This window comes from Trichomonas vaginalis, chromosome VI (assembly GCF_026262505.1).
Source record: "Trichomonas vaginalis G3 chromosome VI, whole genome shotgun sequence".
NCBI lineage: Eukaryota > Parabasalia > Trichomonadida > Trichomonadidae > Trichomonas > Trichomonas vaginalis.
The window spans coordinates 16,720,964-16,745,954 of NC_067208.1; the positions used below are offsets into that span (position 1 = coordinate 16,720,964).

Sequence of the window (24,991 nt, forward strand, 5' to 3'; positions counted from 1 at the left end):
TTGTTGTTAAAGTTCATAGCATCTAATGTCAAGTTGTATGACCTCATATCCTCAACTGTAGAATATTCTTCTCTTGGATAATATTTGCCATCTATGTTTATATGATATTTAATACCAGGGTTGTAGAACAAGAATAGTCATTTATAGTTTCGTCTGAACAGTACAAACATAGTATCTGCATGTTTCATTGCAGTTGTTAAAGCAATATCTGTTCTTGCACCTGGGTCAGCACTTTGGTTTCCAACTTCACCTGCAAAGTCTTTGACAGATATTTGGTGTATAGGGAACATAAGTGGAACTGCAATATATTTGGCAGCTAAAGCATTTGAAATATCTGGGTCCAACATATAGACTGCAAGTCTGCTTTCTATTCTCTTGCATTCAAACTGTTCGCATGTAAACTTAACTGGGTCCCAAGCATTTCCAGCAGCATTGAAATAATAGTTTACTTCAGTGTTGAGGTTTGAGAAACCAAAGTCTAAGTCAACTTTGTCTTTGCAAAAGTCACAGAACTTGGCTCCACCAGTTCCAGTTACAGTAATAGTGAATGGGTCTTGTGTTGGTGCAATGACTAAGTTATTTTTGCTTGGAGTAAGTTCGATAGAAATTTTTCCTGCCCAGTTTGGCAAGTATCTTAAAAACCTGAAGATGAGGAAAGATGACAAAGGAACTCTAAGTTTCAGTTTTACTTTAGTGGCAGCAGTTCCATCTGAACCAGAAAGGTTAACATAAACTCCTGGAACGTTAGGGTCAAGTCTTCTTATTTTCTCAATAGTTGCATACTGGTCTGTTTGTTCTCTAGCTTGTGGTTGTACTGAGTTTCTCAAAGCGAACCATTCATAGTTTGCCCATGTTACTGTTTGAACTAAGTCAGAGTTAGAATATATCTTATATCCCATGAAAACTTCTGGAGCATATTGGTATCCGACATAGAAAATTCCATTGCAACCTTTCTTGTCAGACAACTTGGCAGAAGGTTTTATTTCAATGTCTTGTTCCACGTATAAGAATGAGTTGTCAATAGAAATAATGTGAAACCTGTCGCAAGCAATATCTACTGTTGTTGAAGAACCTTCACCAAACTCACCTACGTTTCCATAAGAAACAGCAGTTGTATATTCGTAAGTTCCAGGAACTATTTCTGACCTTCTAATGGCATTGTCGCATTCGTTATACCATTCAGAAACATTTCCGTTCATGGCATCCAAAACTGTTGGCGTAATATTCTGAGCGGCGTACATTTCATATGGGTAAAAATATAGAATAGTTGGATTTATGTGTCATAATAGAACCCACTCGTACCAAGCTTTACTTTCTTCCTGACTGAGTTTTGTTGCATCTTTGCCTCATGTTCACCTAGTATGTTGCAAATTTCCCATGTCCTTTTTGCCTTTGGGCTCTGGTCGCCCATCTCAGGTAACCTATATCCTAGAAAGATTTTGTCATAGTTTGTATTTGAGTCTTCGCGTATTGTTTGCATGACTCTTTCCTGAGTTTCCGGTTCAAGCTCTTCAAACAGAGCTTGTCCATATGGAATAAGCTCGTTTCCAAATATATGTTTTTGTAGCCATTCTGGTTTTCTTTCCATGTTACCAATAATATCTTTTGTGAATGGGAAAGCTTTTACCCAACGTTTCAGTCTTGCGTCATTTATTTCTGTAGTTGGTTTTATTTTGTCAAGGAACATGTTTTTCAATACTAACATTTCATTTGGTACTGTCCATTTGAGTTTTCTTAAATATTCATCCCTTCTCTGTTCATTGTCTGCAAAGTAAGTTTTTATGACATTTTGCAAACTTTCGTTTGCAAGGTCATGTACAATAGGTTCTCTTCCTTCTCTCTCCCTAACTCTCTTTCTAAACTCTTCACCAAATATACCATCTCTATGGTTCTGTGTAGTTCTTTGAGATAAATGTTTTAGAACGTCAGATGTTATATTTCCATCAGCCATGTTCATTTCATACTGGTCCAAAATATCTGCATGTTTCATATCTTTCAATGGCATTAAAGCCGCGCTGAAAATACCAGCTATATCTGGTTCACCATTCGCTTCCATTGCGTCTACAACTTCTTGGAATTGTGGTTGTAAGTTTATGAACCACCTATCCGGATTAGCTTTATGACCCCATCTCATTGTAGTTCCATAGTCTGCAGAAACAAAAGTAGGTTTGTTTCCATATTGGTTAGGTTCTGAATGAACTTTAAACAGTTTCATTTCTATATGTTTTGTTGAAATTTAACCTTTTATTTTCACCGAGTTCATCCAAAGATTGAACGTTATATGCTCGTAAGTAAAAAGGATTGTTGTATTTGCGTACATTTTCTTTCAGTTCTTCCATTCTTTGCTGAATATTTTCATCTGATGTTGGAGTCTTTTGTATGTTGGCGAACATTTTTCGATATTCTTCTACTATGTCAGCCGAATTTTTCTTAGACTCTTGGAAAGATTCCATATTCTCCGCATACTCTTGTTGAGGGTCAAGATTTTTCGGCTGTTCCAAATCTTCATCTAGTTCTGTGAAGTTAGTTTCCAAAGGAGGGACTTGTTCGTTTCCTTCAGGCTCTTCTAGCTGTTGTTGCTGAACTATTTCTTCCATGTCTGGTTGTATCTGAACTTCTTCCTGTGGAGTTTCTTGTACCTCATCTGGTGGCATTTCATATATTCCGAGACCGTTTTTAACAAGTTCCCTATTTAAGTCATCCGCATTCATAACCCTTTCTTCTTTCGTTCCGTCTCTATTTTTTACGCGTTTCATGAAGATAGTTGAATTATCATTTATCTCTGACACCAAATATCTCGGAGTAAATTCATCCATGTCATTTGGATGATATGCTATTAAATCATATCCCTTAGCGAGCTTGTATTTTCCAGGTTTGAAATTATATCCCATTTGGTGCTGAACCATAAAGCTAAATAGGTTCGGGTCAGTATTTCCTCCCTTGAACTTTCTAATAGCTTCTTTATATCTGTCACTAAAGTCAAGAGTATCTGGGTAATCATATTCTTCCTTAAGCATTTTTAAGAATTCTTGGTTTCCTTGTTCTCTACTTCTTTTATGTCCTTGCTCTGTTTGTGCTGGTTGTTGTGCTGGTTGTGGAGGTGGTTGTTGTGCTGGTTGTGGAGGTGGTTGTTGTGCTGGTTGTGGAGGTGGTTGTTGTGTTGGTTTTGGTGCATGCCTGTGTCTGTGTCCATGTGACGATGTAAATGTTTTAGGTAGTCCTGGTGCAGGTGCTTCTCTTGGAGGGTTTGGTGGTATATAAGTTCCACTAGCTAGTATATAAGTTCCACCAGCTGGTATATAAGTTCCACCAGCTGGCACATATGTTCCATCTGCAGCATAATGTCCTACCTGACTTTTCGTTCTTAAGAAAGCATTTACTAGGTCTGTTTTGGTCTGTTGTAACTCTTTTTCTTGACTTTCCACAACAGTTGCTCTAACGGCGTCATAGGCACTTTGAACTGCCTGTCTCGTTGCTGCATCTGTTATTTTCGTCATATTTTGTGCTACTTCTTTTAACTCTTTGTCGAAACCTTCAGACTTCAGTTTCTTTCCAGATGAGAAGTCGTTCACTAGTTTCACCTTACTATGAAGAGCTTCGAAGGCATTCTTAAAGTCGGCATTCATTAAAGCTTCATTTGAACTGTCTTCATCCGCTTGTATTTTTGTCCTTATTGACCCTATAAGTTGGGCTGCTTTGGCGTTGGCTTGGGCATCTAACCAGTCATTATTAGCTTTTATATATTCTGCGCTTTTCATTGCCTTTTGCATGGCTGCGTCGTTATTTTTACTTTCTTGTGCTAAGTTTTCATACTGTACGGTTTGGTTTTGCAACTGTAAAAGTTTTTCTGCCTTTACATTTGCTTCAACTTCTTTTTTATACTCATCGCTATCCATATATGTCTTCAGAGCTTTTTGTCTTATCTCTTCATCTTTCAGTACTTTATATTGAGTAGTATGGTTTTTCAAATTTATAACATCTTGTTCCATTTTTGCTACTTCTGCTGCTTTTTCTGACACTTTTTTCGCATATTCCTCTGTACTTAGTTCTTTCAGTTGTTCTTCTTTCTTCTTTTTCTCTACGTTTAACTCATTGAGTTTCTTTGTGTGTCTGTCATATTCTAGTTTCTTTTCGTTTTCACTTATTTGTTTCTGTATGTCTATGTTTGACTTTTTGACATCTGTTATTTGATTTTTGAGTGAACTCAAATTCATTTGACTTTGAGGGTTATAAGCTGTTCCGTCTGCAGCTCCACCATAGCCTGCCATTTTCGCTAAAAGTGCCGCTCTTAAACCTCCACTCTGTGCACCAATAACTCGGTTTAAAAGCATAGGGTTGCTTGACATTTGTTGCAACATAGTGGGGTCATTCATCATTTGTTGTTGCAACTGTTGTTGTGGTGTCAGTTTTACTATTGGATGTTTCAATGCTCCCTTCCTCTTACGTATATTCTTACGTAGCTTACGTGGCATTTTAAGTGGAGTTAAAAAGCGGTTTTTGTAGTTTAAAACATGCGGCTGTCACTTTTTTGTTTGCATATCTCTTATATAGTGAAAAACGGTTTTGTCACTTTTAAAAAACGGAGTTGTCTGTCACTTTTTAAAAACGGTTTTGGTTTTTATCACCGGCTGGTCGGCTGGGGTTCGGTCCTCCTCTTGGGTCTTGGGCAAAATTCTTAGGGCTAGAAGGGGCGCAGCCCCTGGAAGCCCCACTTCCTTTTTTTTTTTTTTTTTTTTTTTTTTTCAACATATCACTTCATAACTACTGTATCTGATATTGCCTTAATTATTTTGCCTCAATTTTTTGGATTTTTCAAATTGTAAAAAAAATTGAATGTGGAAAAAATAATTTGAATTGTGGTAAAAATTTTGAACTGTGGGAAAAAATCGAATTGTAAATAAAACGAGTGTAATCTCAATTGCAAGTCCCAAATAAACAACTTTAGGAACTTTTCAAAAGTGACTTTTCCAAAATTTTCTTCATTTTTATAATGAGTTATTTCGGTTCTGTATTTGGGTTCGAAGAGTCTATTCAGAAAGTTTATTCAAATATTGATATTTCCAAGGATAGTACAGGGAATATTTTAATGCATAATAAAATTTTAAATGAAACTTATTCAGCTGGCAAGTTCGAAGTTGTTGGAATTAATGATATTCCAAAACATGAAGATAGAAACAATGGAACTCTTAATATCATTGTTGGAGGTCGCACAAATCCGGATGAATTATCTCCAGTTGATTCCCTTGCATCACAATCAATTCCAGAAAATGATGGAGCAACATTTTTAGCTGCATCTAATTTCAATTGTCTTGAATTCACAAGCGAATACCAATCTGCCAGAGATGGAATCTCAAGTTATGAATATGATCCAACACAAGGACCTTACTGTGCTATTGCATGTGCGCCAGGCGCCCTCTATAGGAACTACTTTGTTGAAATCAACGGTAAAAGAGGCCAATTTGAGCATGTTATAAACTTGTTACATGAAACACCATTACGTGTTCAAGGAGGTTATCCCAGTATTGACCAAAAAGAAGAAAGATCATTAAATGAGTCAGGTTTTGATTGGAATAATTTGAACCATTACAAGATCGGTTCCCATAGTAATCTTACTGTCACAACTTCGAGACTTAATGGAAGAATAATGAAGACAGATATGAAGCAAATTGCCCATCACGTTTATGCTGCTGCATTTAATTTCAATGGAAACGTTGTTGAGACACCATTCACTACAGAAATATCTGAATACCTTTTGGAAGCAGAGTATAAAGCAACAATCCTTCAAGCTTGGGATAATTCAATCAAATACGCAGGAAGGAAAGGATCAAATAAACTTTATTTGACATTACTTGGCGGTGGAGTTTTCGGAAATCCAATGGATCTTATTTGCGATTCAATCACCAATAATATTGATCTCATCAAAAGATCTGGTTTGGAAGTATATGTTGTATGTTTTTCACATTCAATATATAATAAGGTATATCCATTCCTTGCCGAGTCTGTTAAAGAAACAAACGGAAAAGTTGTTGGATTATAATAATAAATCTAAGTCAAATTCTCAATTTCTCATATTTTTAAGGATCTATCATAAGTATTTATCTCATATTCATAGATGAAATAAGCATTTTCCGGATATGATAAAGAAACAAAGGTTTCATCATGGATAAACTCCACTCATGAGGGCATCACAAATTTTTGGGACGAACTTTAAATTGAACGGTCAATTTAAAGCAAGTATTCAATTTTTTGGTCAATTTAAAGCAATCATATATGTAGTTTGTTTTAAAGGCTTGATCAATAGCATATGATCAGTACTCGTTGAGTATGTTATGATGTTAAGAGATAATGGATAGTACACTTTAATATTGAAATTGAATTTGGATTATTATGCAATATTCTATAATATATATTATGATGATCATAAGAATGTGTTGTATGTGATGACACTTAAGTATCATTGATATTTTTTAATTATTGAAAAAGTTAGTAAATAATATTTCTTAATGTGGTGTTCTATTTCGTGAATTCAATAATCACTGTTTTAGAATTTATAAGTATAAGCTGAAAATGATAAGCTTAGAATGACAAGCTGATGATGCCGGGATAAAAAATAATAATCTGTCAAAATGCTCATTTTAATATAAGAAGGTTAGGAAATGGACTTTGACCTTGAGAAAAAGCCCATCTTCTAACTTTCAGACGAATTTTGGTTAACATTGCGAGTGTCTGCTGCAAATCTCTGCTGAAGCAGCAGGCACTCGCAATTGTAGGCCATGGCAATTGTATTTATAATGTTAGAATACAATTGCCATGACTTTTGTGTAATCATTTGATCTTCCTGGAAGGAGTTGCAATGGAAGCCAACCTCCACTCCATCCAGTATCAGAAAGCCAGGAAGGAAGTCTTAACCTTGAGAAGGGGCTTCCTTCTAGGCTTTCTGTGTTACATTGGATCATAATCTGTAGAGAAGGGAGTATTTGCAGATTATGGCCTCTTATAAGGCCAGATCTTCGTATTTCATGCTTCCCAGGGCCGGATTTCTCTCCTGCCGCCATAGATCAGGACGGCATTTGAGAAAGCCGGCCCTGAGTAATGTAAGCGAGGCTCTGGCCTCTACTGAGGCCAGAGACTGTGATATTACGTCTTTCAGGGCCGAGTTTCTGCGAGAATGTCTATCATGTGGATGATCATCGCAAAACTCGGTCCTGAGGATGAATTTTGCAGGCTCTGGCCTCAGTAGGAGCCAGAGCTTGGTATTGTAGGATTCCCAGGGCCGGTTTTCGCTCCTGCCGCCCGGGATAAGGGCGGCATTTGAGAAAGCCGGCCCTGGGTATTTAAAACGAAGCCCTGGCCTTTGCTGGGGTCAGAGCCTGTATCTGTATGTCTTTCAGGGCCGAGTTCTTGCGAGACTGTCGACATGATCGACGATCATCGCAAAACTCGGCCCTGAGGATTGTTTTTGAAAGCTCTGGCCACTGCTAAGGCCAGAGCTTCGTATGGGCACTCTCTCGGAGCTGGATTCCTCTCCGGCCGCCCTGAATCAGGGCGGTCTTTGAGGAAACCGGCCCCGAGGATGGTTTGCGAAGCTCTGGCCTGAGCAATGGCCAGAGCTTGTGATTTTAATGAAGAGCCAAGTTCCTCTCGGATCGTGCCTAATGAGGACTACCGTCGAGGAACTTGGCTCTGAGGAGATGAATTGTGAGCTCTGGCCTCGATGAAGGCCAGAGTTTTGAATGGAATGTTTTGATGGGATGAGCCAATGCTCAGTAAGCTCGTAATCATTGAAAAATGACAACAATATTTTTGAAAAATATTATTATATAATAAGAATTGAATAAATTTCTCACAAAATTAAATAAAAATTTCCAAAAATAATAGAAAATTTTAAAAATTATTGAAAAAATAACAAATTTGATAAGAAAATTAAGGATTAGAGAAATTTAAGAAATATAGAAAATGGTTATTTATTATTGTAATTGGAAATTGAGGATATTTGAGGAGTTTTATAAAGAATGTGATATTTATAATTAAAAGAAATGAAGATATTCAAGAAAGGAGTTTACAAATGCAGGGTAAAGGAATAATACTCTGCATTTGTAAACTCCTTTCTTGAATTGAAATTCAATGAATCACATTCAAGTGAAAAAGTGCAAGCTATTCGAGAAAGGAGTTTACAAATGCAGGGTAAAGGAATAATACTCTGCATTTGTAAACTCCTTTCTTGAATTGAAATTCAATGAATCACATTCAAGTGAAAAAGTGCAAGCTATTCGAGAAAGGAGTTTACAAATGCAGGGTAAAGGAATAATACTCTGCATTTGTAAACTCCTTTCTTGAATTGAAATTCAATGAATCACATTCAAGTGAAAAAGTGCGAGTTTTCCTAATTTACACATATAAATGCAATCAAATAGCAATATTTCACTAAGCACAAATGTAATCTCAATCAAAACACATTATCTTCATAAATGTTAACAAATTTTTCTATTCACACATGTCTAATCATAAATAATTAAGTCTATTCATCATTTATCGTCTAATCAAATATAATTTACATTCTCATTGATAATTGTTATATAAAAATAACATAGATTATATTTCAAATGAGACTCTTAGAGCTTTTCTTATTTTAACATTGTAATAATATAGAATAGCATATAGATATATATGTAATAACGTATATATATGCTTATTTCTCTCATGTTTCGAAATGCAATGTGATATTGCACTCACTTTTTATAGAAATCCACCATACTCATAGGAATGATGACATATACATTTATCTATCTATCTACGTTGTAAAAACCTTCATTAGCCCTAAGCTCAAAGTTTTTCTCATTCATTGCTTTAAATTGACCAAAAAATTGAATACTTGCTTTAAATTGACCATTCAATTTAAAGTTCGTCCCCAAATTTTTGATTCCGATGGGATTTTATTTAGATACCTCTAGAGATGTGTTAACAAAATATTTAAAATATTCATGCTGCTTTGTTATATGTTGCTTTTCTTTCATTTATATCACACAAAATTCCAATAACTCTTCTTGTAATTACGTCAACATTAGCTCCAGCATCATTCAAATTATGATTTTTATGGTTAATTTTCGGTACTTCACAAATGGCTGGAAAAGAAAAAAAAAAAAAAAAAAAAAAAAAAAAAAAAAAAAAAAAAAAAAAAAAAGGGAAGTGGGGCTTCCAGGCACTTCGTGCCTTCTAGCCCTGAAGATGTTTAGTATAAAATGAAAGTCTTTACGAAGAAGAACTTTACAAAACATAGACAAGAAAGTTCATGAGGAACTCTCAACAAAGTCTTTACGAAGAAGAACTTTACAAAGTCTTTACGATGAACTCTCAACAAAGTCTTTACAAAGTCTTTACAAAACATAGACAAGAAAGTTCATGAGAAAGTCTTTACAAAGTCTTTACGAAGAAGTCTTTACAAAACATAGACAAGAAAGTTCTTGACAAAGTCTTTACAAAGTCTTTACGAAGAAGTCTTTACAAAGTCTTTACGAAGAAGAACTTTACAAAGTCTTTACGATGAACTCTCAACAAAGTCTTTACAAAGTCTTTACAAAACATAGACAAGAAAGTTCATGAGAAAGTCTTTACAAAGTCTTTACGAAGAAGTCTTTACAAAACATAGACAAGAAAGTTCTTGACAAAGTCTTTACAAAGTCTTTACAAAACATAGACAAGAAAGTCTTTACGAAGAAGTCTTTACAAAACATAGACAAGAAAGTTCTTGACAAAGTTCATGAGAAAGTCTTTACGAAGAAGTCTTTACAAAACATAGACAAGAAAGTTCTTGACAAAGTCTTTACGATGAAGAACATTACAAAACTTCATCGTCAATGAGTGTAAATCAGGCAAAAATATATTTTAGGGTAGAAGGTTAGATATAACCTGTTTTCTAACCTCATTTCTACCCTCTTGAATTTTCATGAACTTTCTCAACAAAGTCTTTACGATGAAGAACTTTACAAAACATAGACAAGAAAGTTCATGAGAAATTAGACGAAGAAGTCTTTACAAAGTCTTTACGATGAAGAACTTTACAAAACATAGACAAGAAAGTTCATGAGAAAGTCTTTACGAAGAAGTCTTGACAAAACATTTACGAAGAAATTCATGAAAATTCAAGAGGGTAGAAATGAGGTTAGAAAACAGGTTATATCTAACCTTCTACCCTAAAATATATTTTTGGGTCATTTACAAAGTCTTTACGATGAAGAACTTTACAAAACATTGACAAGAAATTGACAAGAAAGTTCATGAGAAAGTCTTTACAAAGTCTTTACGAAGAAGTCTCAACAAAAAATTGACAAGAAAGTTCATGAAAATTCAAGAGGGTAGAAAGTGTCATATAAACATCTGTCAAAAGCCGCTTTTTAACTTCACTTAAAATGCCACGTAAGCTACGTAAGAATATACGTAAGAGGAAGAGAGCATTGAAACATCCAAAGTAAAACTGACACCACAACAACAGTTGCAACAACAAATGCTGAATGACCCCACTATGTTGCAACAAATGTCAAGCAATCCTATGCTTTTAAACCGAGTTGTTGGTGCACAGAGTGGAGGTTTAAGAGCGGCACTTTTAGCGAAAATGGCAGGCTATGGTGGAGCTGCAGACGGAACAGCCTATAACCCTCAAAGTCAAATGAATTTGAGTTCACTCAAAAATCAAATAACAGATGTCAAAAAGTCAAACATAGACATACAGAAAAATAAGTGAAAACGAAAAGAAACTAGAATATGACAGACACACAAAGAAACTCAATGAGTTAAACGTAGAGAAAAAGAAGAAAGAAGAACAACTGAAAGAACTAAGTACAGAGGAATATGCGAAAAAAGTGTCAGAAAAAGCAACAGAAGTAGCAAAAATGGAACAAGATGTCATAAATTTGAAAAACCATACTACTCAATATAAAATACTGAAAGATGAAGAAATAAAACAAAAAGCCCTGAAGACATATATGGATAGCGATGAGTATAAAAAAGAAGTTGAAGCAACTGTAAAGGCAGAAAAACTTTTACAGTTGCAAAACCAAACCGTACAGTATGAAAACTTAGCACAAGAAAGTAAAAATAACGACGCAGCCATGCAAAAGGCAATGAAAAGCTCAGAATATATAAAAGCTAACAATGACTGGTTAGATGCCCAAGCCAACGCTAAAGCAGCCCAGCTTATAGGGTCAATAAGGACAAAAATACAAGCGGATGAAGACAGTTCAAATGAAGCTTTAACAAATGCTGACTTTAAGAACGCTTTCGAAGCTCTTCATAGTAAGGTGAAACAAGTGAACGACTTCTCATCTGGAAAGAAACTGAAGTCTGAAGGTTTCGACAAAGAGTTAAAAGAAGTAGCACAAAATATGACGAAAATAACAGATGCAGCAACGAGACAGGCAGTTCAAAGTGCCTATGACGCCGTTAGAGCAACTGTTGTGAAAAGTCAAGAAAAAGAGTTACAACAGACCAAAACAGACCTAGTAAATGCTTTCTTAAAAACGAAAAGTCAGGTAGGACATTACGCTGCAGATGGAACATATGTGCCAGCTGGTGGAACTTATATACCACCAAACCCTCCAAGAGAAGCACCTGCACCAGGACTACCTAGAACATTTACATCGTCACATGGACACAGACACAGGCATGCACAACAACCAGCACAACAACAACAACAACAACAACCAACACAACAACCAACAGTTCAAAATCCAGCACAACCAACAGTTCAAAACCCTGCACAACAACAACCACAAACAGAGCAAGGACATAAAAGAAGTAGAGAACAAGGAAACCAAGAATTCTTAAAAATGCTTAAAGAAGAGTGTGGTTTCCCAGATACTGTTGACTTTAGTGACAGATATAAAGAAGCTATTAGAAAGTTCAAGGATGGAAATACTGACCCGAACCTATTTAGCTTTATGGCTCAGCACCAAAACGGATATAATCTCAAACCTGGAAAATACAAGCTCGCTAAGGGATATGATTTAATAGCATATCATCCAAATGACATGGATGAATTTACTCCGAGATATTTGATGTCAGAGCTAAATGACAATTCAACTTTCGTCATGAAACGCGTAAAAAATAGAGACGGAACGAAAGAACAAAAGCTTATGAATGCGGATGACGTAGATAGGGAAATTGTTGAAAACGGTCTCGGAATATATGAAATGCCAGCAGATGAGGTACAAGAAACTCCACAGGAAGAAGTTCAGATACAACCAGACATGGAAGAAATAGTTCAGCAACAACAGCTAGAAGAGCCTGAAGGAAACGAACAAGTCCCTCCTTTGGAAACTAACTTCACAGAACTAGATGAAGATTTGGAACAGCCGAAAAATCTTGACCCTCAACAAGAGTATGAGGTGAATATGGAATCTTTCCAAGAGTCTAAGAAAAATTCGGCTGACATGGTAGAAGAATATCGAAAAATGTTTGCCGACATACAAAAGACTCCAACACCAGATGAAAATATTCAGCATAGAATGGAAGTACTGAAAGAAAATGTACGCAAATACAACAACCCTTTTTACTTACGAGCATTTAACGTTCAATCTTTGGATGAACTCGGTGAAAATAAAAGGTTAAATTTCAAGAAAACATATAGAAATGAAACATTGTTTAAAGTTCATTCAGAACCTAACCAAGATGGAAACAAACCTACTTTTGTTTCTGCAGACGATGGAACTACAATGAGATGGGGTCATAAAGCTAATCCGGATAGGTGGTTCATAAACTTACAACCACAATTCCAAGAAGTTGTAGACGCAATGGAAGTCAATGGTGAACGAGATATAGCTGGTATTTTCAGCGCGGCTTTAATGCCATTGAAAGATATGAAAGATGCAGATATTTTGGACCAGTATGAAATGAACATGGCTGATGGAAATATAACACCTGACGTTCTAGAACATTTATCTCAAAGAACTACACAGAACCATAAAGATGGTATATTTGGTGAAGAGTTTAGAAAGAAAGTTAGGGATAGAGAAGGAAGAGAACCTATTGTACATGACCTTGCAAACGAAAGTTTACAAAATGTCATAAAAACTTACTTTGCAGACAATGAACCGAGAAGGGATGAATATTTAAGAAAACTCAAATGGACAGTACCAAATGAAATGTTAGTATTGAAAAACATGTTCCTTGACAAAATAAAACCAACTACAGAAATAAATGACGCAAGACTGAAACATTGGGTAAAAGCTTTTCCATTCACAAAAGATATAGTTGGTAACATGGAAAGAAAACCAGAATGGCTACAAAAACATATATTTGGAAACGAGCTTATTCCATATGGACAAGCTCTGTTTGAAGAGCTTGAACCGGAAACTCAGGAAAGAGTCATGCAAACAATACGCGAAGACTCAAATACAAACTATGACAAACTCTTTCTAGGATATAGGTTACCTGAGATGGGCGACCAGAGCCAAAAGGCAAAAAGGACATGGGAAATTTGCAACATACTAGATGAACATAATGCAAAGATGCAACAACTTCAAGCAGAGGGCAATGAAGGAAAAAGAAGAGTTAAAAACTCAGTCAGGAAGAAAGTAAAGCTTGGTCCACGTGGGTTCTATTATGACATATAAATCCAACTATTCTATATTTTTACTCATATGAAATGTACGCCGCTCAGAATATAACGCCAACAGTTTTGGATGCTATGAATGGAAATGTTTCCGAATGGTATAACGAATGCGACAATGCCATTAGAAGGTCAGAAATAGTTCCTGGAACTTACGAATATACAACTGCTGTTTCTTATGGAAACGTAGGTGAGTTTGGAGAAGGTTCTTCAACAACAGTAGATATTGCATGCGACAGGTTTCATATAATTTCTATTGACAACTCTTTCTTATACGTGGAACAAGACATTGAAATAAAACCTTCTGCCAAGTTGTCTGACAAGAAAGGTTGCAATGGAATTTTCTATGTCGGATACCAATATGCTCCAGAAGTTTTCATGGGATATAAGATATATTCTAACTCTGACTTAGTTCAAACAGTAACATGGGCAAACTATGAATGGTTCGCTTTGAGAAACTCAGTACAACCACAAGCTAGAGAACAAACAGACCAGTATGCCACCATTGAGAAAATAAGAAGACTTGACCCTAACGTTCCAGGAGTTTATGTTAACCTTTCTGGACAAACTGCAGCAGCAGTAACCAAAGTAAAATTGAAACTTAGAGTTCCTTTGTCATCTTTCCTCATCTTCAGGTTTTTAAGATACTTGCCAAACTGGGCAGGAAAAATTTCTATCGAACTTACTCCAAGCAAAAATAACTTAGTCATTGCACCAACACAAGACCCATTCACTCTTACAGACGTAAAGGGAGCAAATCAAACGTCATTCGCCGAATTTTGCAAAGACAAAGTTGACTTAGACTTTGGTTTCTCAAACCTCAACACTGAAGTAAACTATTATTTCAATGCTGCTGGAGATGCTTGGGACCCAGTTAAGTTCACATGCGAAAAGTTTGAATGCAAGAGAATAGAAAGCAGACTTGCAGTCTATATGTTGGACCCAGATATTTCAAATGCTTTAGCTGCCAAATATATTGCAGTTCCACTTATGTTCCCTATACACCAAATATCTGTCAAAGACTTTGCAGGTGAAGTTGGAAACCAAAGTGCTGACCCAGGTGCAAGAACAGATATTGCTTTAACAACTGCAATGAAACATGCAGATACTATGTTTGTACTGTTCAGACGAACTATAAATGACTATTCTTGCTTCTACAACCCTGGTATTAAATACCATATAAACATAGATGGCAAATACTATCCAAGAGAAGAATATTCTACAGTTGAGGATATGAGGTCATACAACTTGACATTAGATGCTATGAACTTTAACAACAACTTCACAACAACCATTAACCCTGAAATGCAAAGTTCTATTATGCCATATGTGAAAGTATGGACCCATACAGGAGTCAAAAAACTCAATATACAAATGGAGACCGTTCAAACTTTTGGCTTGGCATTCCATTTGCTGACTCAGAAGACTTTATGGGTGGTATTTCAACTGTTGGTACAGTTCAAATACAATATACTGGTGACAGAGACGGTCCAAATGAATTGAAAGCAAAGAAGTTTACAAAACCAATAGCACTTTTCACGGAAGATGCTCTTTTGAAAATTCGTTCGATGAAACCTGCTGGGGCTCCTCAGATTGGCATAACGACAGCTTCCATCGAGCAGATTTTGGCAGCAGGTCAGTAAGTTGTTCTTGAACTGACTTCTCTCCGTCAAATATTGACAGTACGCCAGTTTTGACATAAAATTGTAAGATAAACTTTCCTTTAGAAATATCGGTCAGTTTTGTTGTTATATTTTTGTCTGCTTCAAGAACTTTCACCATTTCAGTTATACCAACTTTCTTTGCTTTATGAAAATATTTTGGTTCAGCAAAGACTGCTATTCTATAACATTTACCATTGTTTGTATAAAGAACTATTCTGTCAATGAACTTGTATTGTTTGTGTGTGTAAACTTTGTTTTGCTTCAATTCGAAGAGATACTCGAATACGTCCATCTTTTTATTCTAAGTAAAATGTCATTTCCGAAAAATAGAAGCGTAAGTGTTTCAAAAGGTTTAATGGCGATGGCAGATGTGAAGTTAAATTCACCAACTCAAACAAACAGTCAAAGTGTTGTTGTCAATGTCAAAGAAAGAGATGTTGAAGTGGGGAAACCATACGAAGACGAAGATGGTATAACAATAGTTCCTGTAAAAGAACAACCAACATACCCTGAAGTTAGCAGAGACTTAAGTTCTGTTGCAGATATTCGAAATGACTACCAACAACTTAAAGACAAACTTAAAACTCAGGAGAAGATTTGTCAGGCTTTGGGTATAATGTTAAACTTGGTCGAACACAACCCTGTAAAAGTGAACTCATATGTCATTGCACCTAATGAAGTTTTGAAAGAACTATTGAAACTTTTGACAGAGGCAGACGATATAAACATCAAAGAAATAGAACCTGACATTGCTTGCTGTGGTGTTTCATATAATGTCATTGACAAGATATACGTTATGAAAGGAGGTGAAACCTTGAACTTAAAATATAGTTTCCCAGACGTCATAAAAATATTTGACGACCACAACATTTCATTAAAATTTACTTGCTAAGTAAAAATGGCAGAAGACATAGTGGTTTATACTATTACGACTAAAAACCCTGAGTCATATAATTCTATAACAACAAACTTACAAAGTCCTCAAGGACGATATTGTAAACTGACCTTAAACACGATGACGACTAAAGCCTGTTTTGCTCTTTTGACACCAGAAGACTTTGTTGTTGTGAATGGTAAAAAATACTTCTTTGAAGATACTTACTCAGATATACCACCAACAGGTTTTGTTGACTTATTTAATACTTTAAGGACGGATGTAACATGTGCTGCAACTAGAGCAGGTTTCATTATGTTTGGATGTCCGACTGAGTTTAGTATAAACGATATGAGCTATAATACAAAACTTATATCTGGTTTTTACTACCAACAGTTTCCTATAACAGGAAAAGGTGTCATACAAGGTTTGTCTATTCCATTGACATTAAGCACACCTATTTTATATATTGTTTCAAACTTAGGTTCAAAGTGCTATTCGAATGTCGACAGAAACTACTATGACCAAAAGATACTTATGCGTATAAACAACACTTTCTCTGCTGGTTTGCCTATTGTTCATTCGAATGCAGAATTTTCAACCTTAGTGAACTCAAACACTTTGGCAAGTATAACGTTGACATTAGTTGACGCAAACTTTGTTCCTGTAAAACTTTTATGTCCTATGTATTTGTCAATGACGGCAGAAAGTTTCGAATTGGAAGATGCAACTGGTGAAAGTATTGTACTACAAGAACAACTTCAACAACAAATGCAACAAATGGAACAAATGCAACAACAAAGTCAAGAATAAAAAATAGCTCAAGAATAAAAAAAATATATTTTTTTATTTTATTTGAAATGTACGCTGAGTTTGTTGGAGAAGACCGTTGGGAAACTTGTTTGTTAGATGAGAAATATGAAATTCACTGTTGTGAGTCATTTGAAGTCAGAAACAAAAAGACAAAAAGAGTTTTAAGCGAATGGGAGCAAAATAACGGATATGCTAGGATGAAGATGAGTGGAAAAAACTATTTTAAACATATTGTCATTGCAACTCATTTTATACCGAATCCTAACAATTTACCTTTTGTAGACCATATAAACCATATAAGAAATGACAATAGACTTGAAAACTTGCGTTGGGTTACTCGTTCTGAAAACAATAAGAACAAAGGCAAATTTGGAGATATAGTATTCGAATTTGTCGACGAACTAGAAGATGAAGCAATTGAAATTACAGACTATGGTAAGCATACGTTTGAGTTTTACTACTATAGCGAAGAACAAGACTCTTTCTACTTTTATACCGGCGTAAACTATAGAAAATTACAAGTATATTTTACTAAGGAAGGCTATGCTTATGTAAACGCTAGAGATACAGATGGAAAACGCGTTCAAATACGTCTTAACAAATTCAAGAAGCTATATGGCATACCATTTTAAAACGTTTTTTATAAAAAAATATTTTTTTTATCCGATAGAAAAGATGACGAAATATATTTCAGTAAACAAGTACATGACAGAAGTCAAAGATAAGTTAGACCCATTCGCTTATTTGAATGTTTACTTCTACCATTTTGAAAAGTCTACATTTGACAAAGTTTGGAACATCGAACCCGTTAAGTTTGCTGTTGTTAGAAAAAGTGGTGCAACTTTTGAAGACTTATACATTGACGGTATGTTGACAGTCAAAGAAAATTTTGACAGAAGGTTCTCAAACCTTAAAGAAGGCAAAGCATACAAACTTGTTATACCTTATGAACCAAAGAAAGCAGACGACTATGAATATTATGAGTCTAAGATAGTTGAAGTTCAAGGTAAATTGGGTAAAAAGATTTTAGAGTCTAAGCCAGTGTTTGCTCCTAAAGAGGAAGAGAACATTGACATTGACCCAGAAATGTTCTAAAAATAAAATTTTATTTTTACATGTCAAATTTCTTTTTCTCTGGCTCTGGCTCTGGCTCTTTCTTCTCTTCTTCTACTTTCTTTTCTTTCTTCTCTCTCTTCTTCTTCTTTTCTGGTGGAGTTATGTCAAACTTCTCAGAACCATATTTTTGTAAAAGGTCTTTGTCCTTTAATAGCTCTTCTATTCTGTTTTCTATTTCATCTTCAAGAACAGCGCATGTGTCTTCTTTGCATTCTAAGAACTTTTGTTGGACTTCATCTCTCCAAGAGGCGTCATCTCTGTCAACAAGTCTGTCATTGACAAACTTAAAGACTTCTCTGCCTAATGTTTTATGGTTCTTGTCATATTCCCAGAAACAGAACTTTAGAACAAATTCCCCTTTCTTGTTTACACTATGTAAGATTTTATGGTCTACAGATGTTTTGCTGTCGAAAAGTTTGTCTCGAATATAGATAGCGAAATCGCTAGACATTTTCTAAAAGATAAAATTTTTAATTTTTCTAAAAATATGTTAGAAAAAAAGTTTGCTGACATTGACAAAAAATTTGAGAATGTTTTAAATAAGAACAAGAGAAAGTTAGAAAATGCTCAGATAAAACCTATACATGACAAGTTCCTATTTGCTCAGAATGGTATAACAGGTCTAATCGCACCACCTGGGTCGGGTAAGACTTTCACTTATCTTAAAATGGCTGCACAACAACAAGAACTAGATGAGAAGAACCCATTCTATGAGTTAGTAGTCATTTGTAGTACTTCTGGTCAATTCGATCAAACCGTAAATTCGTTCAAAGATATTATAAAAAAGTCTAAGTTAGTATGTATAAAAGACTCTGAGTTGTTGGATTGGATAAAGAAGTACCAAAGAAGAGTTTTGAAGTACAATGCTATAAATGAGTATGTCAATTCTAAGTTTAAAGACCCAAATGAGGAAATGCAGAGAATATTAGAGAAGAAACACTTCAGAAACAAACAGAAAGAGATAGAATACATTTCGAAGAAATTGCAATCTTACGATTGGAAGACTTACCCTCACAGATGTCTTCTTATCTTAGATGATTTCGCCTCTCATCCTTTGTTAAAGAATAGAGAACAAGACATGTGTCGAATTCTTAAGAAGCTCAGACACTTTAACATTTCAGTTGTCATTTGTGTACAGACAGCAAAGAGTTTAAGTAAAGATGTAAAGAGAATACTGACTGACATTGTACTTTTCCCCGGATTGTCCGAAGACGATTTCATGGAACTTATGAAAGAGTCCATGGCAGGTAAGTTTGACAGACATGAACTATGGGAGAAGTACAAAGTCATACAAGACCCTCATACTTCTTTCAGAATTCACATCTACGCGAACAAAGTTCAAATTGTAAAAAGTCAAGCTTGAAAAATGTAAGTGTTTAGTCTTAGTAAGTCTGTTGTGGTGCTGGGGCTGTCGGTTCTTCTGGCTTTGGAATGGACTCGGTTGGTGGTACGTGGGACATTCGTTTGTGTCCTGTCGGAAGGAAGGACTCGGAATGTCGGAAGGAAGGACTCGGAATGTCGGAAGGAAGGACTCGGAATGTCGGAAGGAAAAACTCGGAATGTCGGAAGGAAAAACTTTTTCTGTCGGAAGGAAAAACTTTTTCTGAAGTTCGACCAAAAAGTTCTCAATTTTCGAAAATTTGAATGGTTTACGGACGAACAACAGGAAATTTTTTTCCAGTTGTCAGGAAAATTTTTTCCAGTTGTCGGGAAATTTTTTTCTTGTTGGAAGGAAGGACTCGGAATGTTGGAAGGAAGGACTTGGAATGTCGGATGGAAGGACTTGGAATGTCGGATGGAAGAACTTGGAATGTCGGAAGGAAGGACTCGGAATGCCAGAAGGATTTGACGAGGCAATTTACTTTATAGAGCTACCTGAGCCATCTTTGGTGTCAAGCGTAAAAAATAAATGGTTCATCTACCCTACTTGTTTGAAGTTGTCAAAATACTCTGTTATTTTTTCCTTTAACAATGGCAAATCTTCTTTGAAGGTAAGAATTGTACAACCTTTCATATCATAGTGTGTTTGAGGTAACGTATCTTGAACTATTTGTTTCACATCTTCATTTGGGGTCATTGAAATCGGTAAGTTTTCGCGATAGAACCAATTTCTGTCAGATTTGTAAATCTTAGCAAGGTCGTAAAAGCTTTTGTTGTTTCTTCTGACTAAATGCAACATAACCATATCTTTATCTTCTTCATTTTCCATCTCTTCAGTATAAATCATATACTTATAGTTCTTTTCCTTTCCTTTTGGTACCGAACGTGGTATTCTTTTCTGTATGTTTTTGTCTTTTGCTTCAATGACTTCATCTTTTGCTTGAAGTTTCTTTTCCATCTCTTCACGTTCTTGTCTATGAATTTCATCTAACATCATGAAAATATAACAAGCATAGCGAGGTGACGCCCACATTGCAACAGCATTTACAAGAAGTCTATGTACATACCAACCTCTCAAACCAGGAGCCAAATTCTTGCGATTTTCGTACGGAATCTCTACCCTCGGTTTTCCGAGGGTAGCAAACATATGAGGAAATTCTTCTAAAAGTTCTTTTGTCTGTTGGTTTTCAAACCAATGGTATGCTTGCTTTGTAGAACGAAGAGCATTCAAAATACTTTGCATTTGGTACATGTCATCTTTGACCGAACGAATGAGACGTAACTGTTTGTTATACTGTATGTACTCGTATTCTTCATCTATGGCTTCATGAACGATAGCAGTTGTTGTGTTCTCTGTTGTTGACATATCTGTCTTTATATTCCGGATAAAAAAATAAAAAAAAATAAAATTAGCGTTATTTTCTATCTTGTATAAAAGACCAAAAATAAACGCTTTACATGTATTTTTCAGCAACTTCGTCAAATAATTTTATAGCTTTGTCGATCTCATCTACTTCAAACGTTTCTTTACCTTTCGTGGGAGCACCATACATTTTCTCAAACTTTTCAAGCAGTTCTGTTTCTGCAGCTCTCATATCGTTAACAAACACAACCTTAACTCTATTGACTGTAGAGTCATATCTTTTAGTTATATTAAATGTTCTTCCTATCTTATATCTCTTTGTATTGAAGTCCTTCGGTTTCTGAACGATGTAAAGTAAGCCTTCACTGCAACGTTCCGTATCGAATGAACCATATGTTATGAAATTATATCCAACAACTGGGTCTAACCAGAACAAAACTACTGGTATAAGACTTTTGTCTATAAGATATGCTGTAGTTCCATGAAATCTTACCGATATCATAAGCTCAGGATTTCTTGTCAAAATTTTCTGAGTTGAAGCAATTTTAACCCAGTCGTTTGTTTTCTTTCCAGATGGAGATATAATGTCTGACAAAGAATATTTGTTGTATTTCTTTGAGTATCTTACGTTTAAATCACCAATTCTAACCATTTTGGTGTCATTGTCTATCTTTCTAACTGTTTCAAACTCAGTGTTTGACATTTCCTGTTCTTACATACAAAATAAAAAAAAATATTTTAAAAAAACTAGCTTTTATTTTCTATCTTAAGGAAATTCATGAAATTTGGTCATTTTTTTCAGCAAAAATATATTTTAGGGTAGATGGTTAGATCTAACCTGTTTTCTAACCTCTTTTCTACCCTCTTGAATTTTGTATAAAAGATATGATTTCATAGAGTTTTTTTACGAAGTGCAAAAGTTCTCTTCGTCAAAAAAATACAGTTATATAATGAAATTTGGTCATTTTTCAATAAAAATATATTTTAGGGTAGAAGGTTAGATCTAACCTGTCTTCTACCCTCTTTTCTACCCCAGTTATTTTATAAGCGTTTTACATGGTAAACATTGTGAATTCGTGAGACTCTAAACAGTTTCGTAGCTTCGATTTCTTCACGAAGGATATCGAATGTTTTAACAATGCCGAAAGTTTCTTTATATTTCTTCTTGACGTCAGATAGAAGGAAATCGTCAGCTGTTGGATAGTTTTTGTTTAGAAATGTCAACATGTCCATTTTATCTTCTGCTGGTTTCTCTGCCTCCCTCTTTAAGTCAGCATAGTCGTTTCGCATACGTTCTATCTCTTTGACGGAGTAGTTATATTTCCTAATTGCTGCCTTACATTTAGAACATTGCGGGTTCATTTTTGCGTTATATTCTGAAACCTTACCTGCTAGTATGACTAAGGCGTCAATTGCTCTCTTTAACTCAAAAGTTGCGGGTTTTATCTGTTCATTCCATATCTTACCTCTTCTATCTTTATCTCTTATCTGCCATACACATTCAGCAACTAACGAAACAAAGTTGTCGTAGGTCTTAAACTCCCCAGATTTGTATATGTCAGAGATGTTCTTATATACCATATCGCAATCTTTGTCCATGACTTTATGGTTGCAATGAAATCCAAGAAACTCATAGTTAACCTTTCGTATGAACTTCTTTATTTCAACTGAGTCGGTTGGTTTCACTTCTATTTCATCGAATTCTGGAATAGTGAGCTTTTGTTGTTGTATTTCAGGAAGTTTAGGTAAATGGTCGATGAGGTCCTGCATGTCATAAAGATACTGTTCATTTGTTTCATCTTTCGCACAACAGTCCAAAGTACTTGTTAAAAGTTCTTGCTTTATCTTCTGGATTTTTGTTTCGAAAGTATATGAAGAAGGAATGAAGCTTTTCATCTCTACTAACATTGAAGTTGGGTTCATGACTAACGAGTTTGGTGCTGTTGTTGCTAACATGTTCTTACAATAAAAATAAAAAAATATTTTTTTAAAAAAACCAACTTTATTTCTATCTTAAGGAAATTCATGAGGTTAGAAAACATTTACGATGAAATTCATGACAAAACATTTACGATGAAATTCATGACAAAACATTTACGATGAAATCATGAAAATTCAAGAGGGTAGAAAAGAGGGTAGAAGACAGGTTAGATCTAACCTTCTACCCTAAATTATATTTTTGTCGAAAAAAATGGTTCATTTACTCACAATATTTTTGTACAAAACGACCCCAAACTTTTAACCTCTCTTCTGCAGCTTCAAATGCTATCTTAGCGAGTTCATATTCTCTAAATTCTCTCTTTAAATCTTCTTGTTCCCATTGGTCTAGTTCGTATGGAGAATCTCTATAACCAGAACATATCTCACGTTCATGTTCTATTTGTTTTTCATGCATTTTTCTAACTTCTTCTTCAAACAAAGGTTTTGCATTCTCTACTGTATCTTCAAGTTCTTCTTCATCTAACTTCTCATGAACTTTCTTGTCTATGGAGTCCAGAATTTTTCCAACTGCTATACAATATTTTGGAGAAGCCCACATTGCAATATAGTTTACGAGTCTTGGGTCTACATACATTCCTCTAACCTGTTTGATTTCATCCGGAATTCCTGCATTAACATTGTATAAAAAGCAACCCGCGGAATTCCGCGGGGTGGTATATTCTTCACAAAATGCCTTAAAATACTCTTCCCAGGACTTATTTTCCAACAACCTTCTAAAGTCTTTCCTAAACTGCTGACACATCTTTGTTGCATTTATATAACCATCCTTGTCTCTACGTAAGACTTCAATACCGTTGTAAGTGCCTTTTGTGAATGTTTCGCCATTAGATTTGTTCGTGAACGTTTTTGCTTCGACTGACATTTCTGTTCTTACAATAAAAATAAAAAAATATTTTTTGGTGGGACGTCGGACATTCGTTTGTGGCTTAACCGTCGGACCACAACGATAAAAATCTCAACAAAACATATACGATGAAGTCTCAACAAACATTGACGATGAAGTTTGACAAAACATTTACGATGAAATCTATTTCCTGTGTTGTTGTCAAAATGTCATGTTGTCACCATTTTCAAAAAGATGTTAGTTGACCGAGTGACCTGGTGACACCTAAAATATATTTTTTTCTGTCTTAAGGAAATTCATGAAAATTTACCTGTTGAATTTTGTATAAAAAGCAACCCGCTGTTTTCCGCGGGTTGGTATATTCTTCACAAAATGCTTGTTTTGAGGTCGAGCCACTTTTGGCTCCACCGTATTTTTTCAACCAAAATATATTTTTCAATACTTTTTCAGCACTTCTCCGTAGTTATATATGAAAGACAATTCGAGATAAAAGTCGTAGTACAATGGAACAATATGCTGCACACCGTTTGTTGTGAACCAGACTTGAAAGTCAGAGAAACTGTTACTAGGTGGTTCGTAGAATTTAGAAGCAAAGTCATAAAAGTCCTTACCAATACAAAGAAAACTATTGTTGCTTGAACTGAAACTTGCATGACACATGACATTTTGAGGGTCAAACACGTTTCTATAAACTGTCAAATCTGTTGGTGGGCGTATAAACCAGAACGGACCGTCAGGTGGTAATGGTTCGTTCTGGTTTAGTAACCGAAGAAATTGTGCCCAAGAACGTTTGTCTACTTGCCAAAATAAAAACTGTGTATCTCTTGGAGGGTTATTTTCAATCCTTTTGAAATGAAACTGTGGAGTTCATCTTGTCATATTCTAGTTTCAGATAGTATGTTCCATTTAGTAAAGAATCGTATTTTTCTTGAAATTCCCAGTAGTATTTGTTTATTTGAGTTTGAAAGTCATTTAGAGTTTTTTCAAGATTTTCGTCTGAACGAACTGTAAAGATTCTCATTTCATCAAATTTGTAGTAGACCATCAGACCTCTATACTGACCATGAAAATATACCGCAAACATAAACGCGTTAGTTCTTTTTGAAAACAAAACTCTTCTAAATCCTATTGCCTTTGCATCTGAAGGACTTTGAAGCCAACGAATTGGAAAGTCAAAGCGGTAGGAGCCGGATGAAATTTCTTCATCTGATATAGTCCTACCAGCGTTTGTAAAGATATAGTCTAACGGTTTTGTATCTGCTACTTTTGTTCTTTGTTTTTCAACCTGAAACATTTAATATATGTAAAAATATACTGTTTTAAAAAAAATGTT

At 35.3% G+C, this 24,991-nt stretch overlaps 11 protein-coding genes and 2 pseudogenes across 13 annotated transcripts, besides 2 other annotated features; 4 read left to right on the forward strand and 9 right to left on the reverse strand.

The window, feature by feature from the left end:
• Positions 1 to 4,743: part of a mobile genetic element that runs on past the window's edge.
• Positions 388 to 1,241, reverse strand: TVAGG3_0878320 (protein of unknown function, DUF4106 family; the record flags this gene model as incomplete). The annotated part of the gene is made up of 1 exon (XM_051250321.1): positions 388 to 1,241. A coding segment is annotated over one exon (854 nt), but the record flags the coding sequence as incomplete, so codon positions are not given.
• Positions 1,274 to 1,480, reverse strand: TVAGG3_0878330 (protein of unknown function, DUF4106 family; the record flags this gene model as incomplete). The annotated part of the gene is made up of 1 exon (XM_051250322.1): positions 1,274 to 1,480. One exon carries the CDS (start codon positions 1,478 to 1,480, stop codon positions 1,274 to 1,276), a length of 207 nt encoding a protein of 68 aa, XP_051085797.1.
• Positions 2,305 to 3,626, reverse strand: TVAGG3_0878340 (protein of unknown function, DUF4106 family; the record flags this gene model as incomplete). Its single annotated transcript, XM_051250323.1, has 1 exon — positions 2,305 to 3,626. A coding segment is annotated over one exon (1,322 nt), but the record flags the coding sequence as incomplete, so codon positions are not given.
• Positions 3,888 to 4,472, reverse strand: TVAGG3_0878350 (protein of unknown function, DUF4106 family; the record flags this gene model as incomplete). The annotated part of the gene is made up of 1 exon (XM_051250324.1): positions 3,888 to 4,472. A coding segment is annotated over one exon (585 nt), but the record flags the coding sequence as incomplete, so codon positions are not given.
• A 247-nt stretch (positions 4,744 to 4,990) lies between the features above and the next one.
• TVAGG3_0878360 (uncharacterized protein) lies at positions 4,991 to 6,525 on the forward strand (the record flags this gene model as incomplete). The annotated part of the gene is made up of 1 exon (XM_001309591.1): positions 4,991 to 6,037. One exon carries the CDS (start codon positions 4,991 to 4,993, stop codon positions 6,035 to 6,037), a length of 1,047 nt encoding a protein of 348 aa, XP_001309592.1.
• Positions 6,526 to 9,152: 2,627 nt separating this feature from the next.
• Positions 9,153 to 24,991: part of a mobile genetic element that runs on past the window's edge.
• On the forward strand, positions 10,610 to 12,585 carry TVAGG3_0878380 (annotated as a pseudogene). The gene has a single exon. A coding segment is annotated over exon 1 (1,976 nt).
• TVAGG3_0878390 (uncharacterized protein) lies at positions 16,283 to 16,954 on the forward strand (the record flags this gene model as incomplete). The annotated part of the gene is made up of 1 exon (XM_051250325.1): positions 16,283 to 16,954. The coding sequence occupies one exon, from the start codon at positions 16,283 to 16,285 to the stop codon at positions 16,952 to 16,954; it is 672 nt and encodes a 223-aa protein (XP_051085800.1).
• On the forward strand, positions 17,630 to 18,049 carry TVAGG3_0878400 (protein of unknown function, DUF4108 family; the record flags this gene model as incomplete). The annotated part of the gene is made up of 1 exon (XM_001285156.2): positions 17,630 to 18,049. The coding sequence occupies one exon, from the start codon at positions 17,630 to 17,632 to the stop codon at positions 18,047 to 18,049; it is 420 nt and encodes a 139-aa protein (XP_001285157.2).
• Positions 18,066 to 18,521, reverse strand: TVAGG3_0878410 (uncharacterized protein; the record flags this gene model as incomplete). The annotated part of the gene is made up of 1 exon (XM_001286247.2): positions 18,066 to 18,521. One exon carries the CDS (start codon positions 18,519 to 18,521, stop codon positions 18,066 to 18,068), a length of 456 nt encoding a protein of 151 aa, XP_001286248.2.
• TVAGG3_0878420 (uncharacterized protein) lies at positions 19,989 to 20,444 on the reverse strand (the record flags this gene model as incomplete). The annotated part of the gene is made up of 1 exon (XM_051250326.1): positions 19,989 to 20,444. One exon carries the CDS (start codon positions 20,442 to 20,444, stop codon positions 19,989 to 19,991), a length of 456 nt encoding a protein of 151 aa, XP_051085801.1.
• TVAGG3_0878430 (organellar and viral DNA polymerase type B) lies at positions 21,855 to 22,769 on the reverse strand (the record flags this gene model as incomplete). Its single annotated transcript, XM_051250327.1, has 1 exon — positions 21,855 to 22,769. One exon carries the CDS (start codon positions 22,767 to 22,769, stop codon positions 21,855 to 21,857), a length of 915 nt encoding a protein of 304 aa, XP_051085802.1.
• On the reverse strand, positions 23,014 to 23,676 carry TVAGG3_0878440 (uncharacterized protein; the record flags this gene model as incomplete). The annotated part of the gene is made up of 1 exon (XM_051250328.1): positions 23,014 to 23,676. One exon carries the CDS (start codon positions 23,674 to 23,676, stop codon positions 23,014 to 23,016), a length of 663 nt encoding a protein of 220 aa, XP_051085803.1.
• Positions 24,094 to 24,952, reverse strand: TVAGG3_0878450 (annotated as a pseudogene). The gene has a single exon. A coding segment is annotated over exon 1 (859 nt).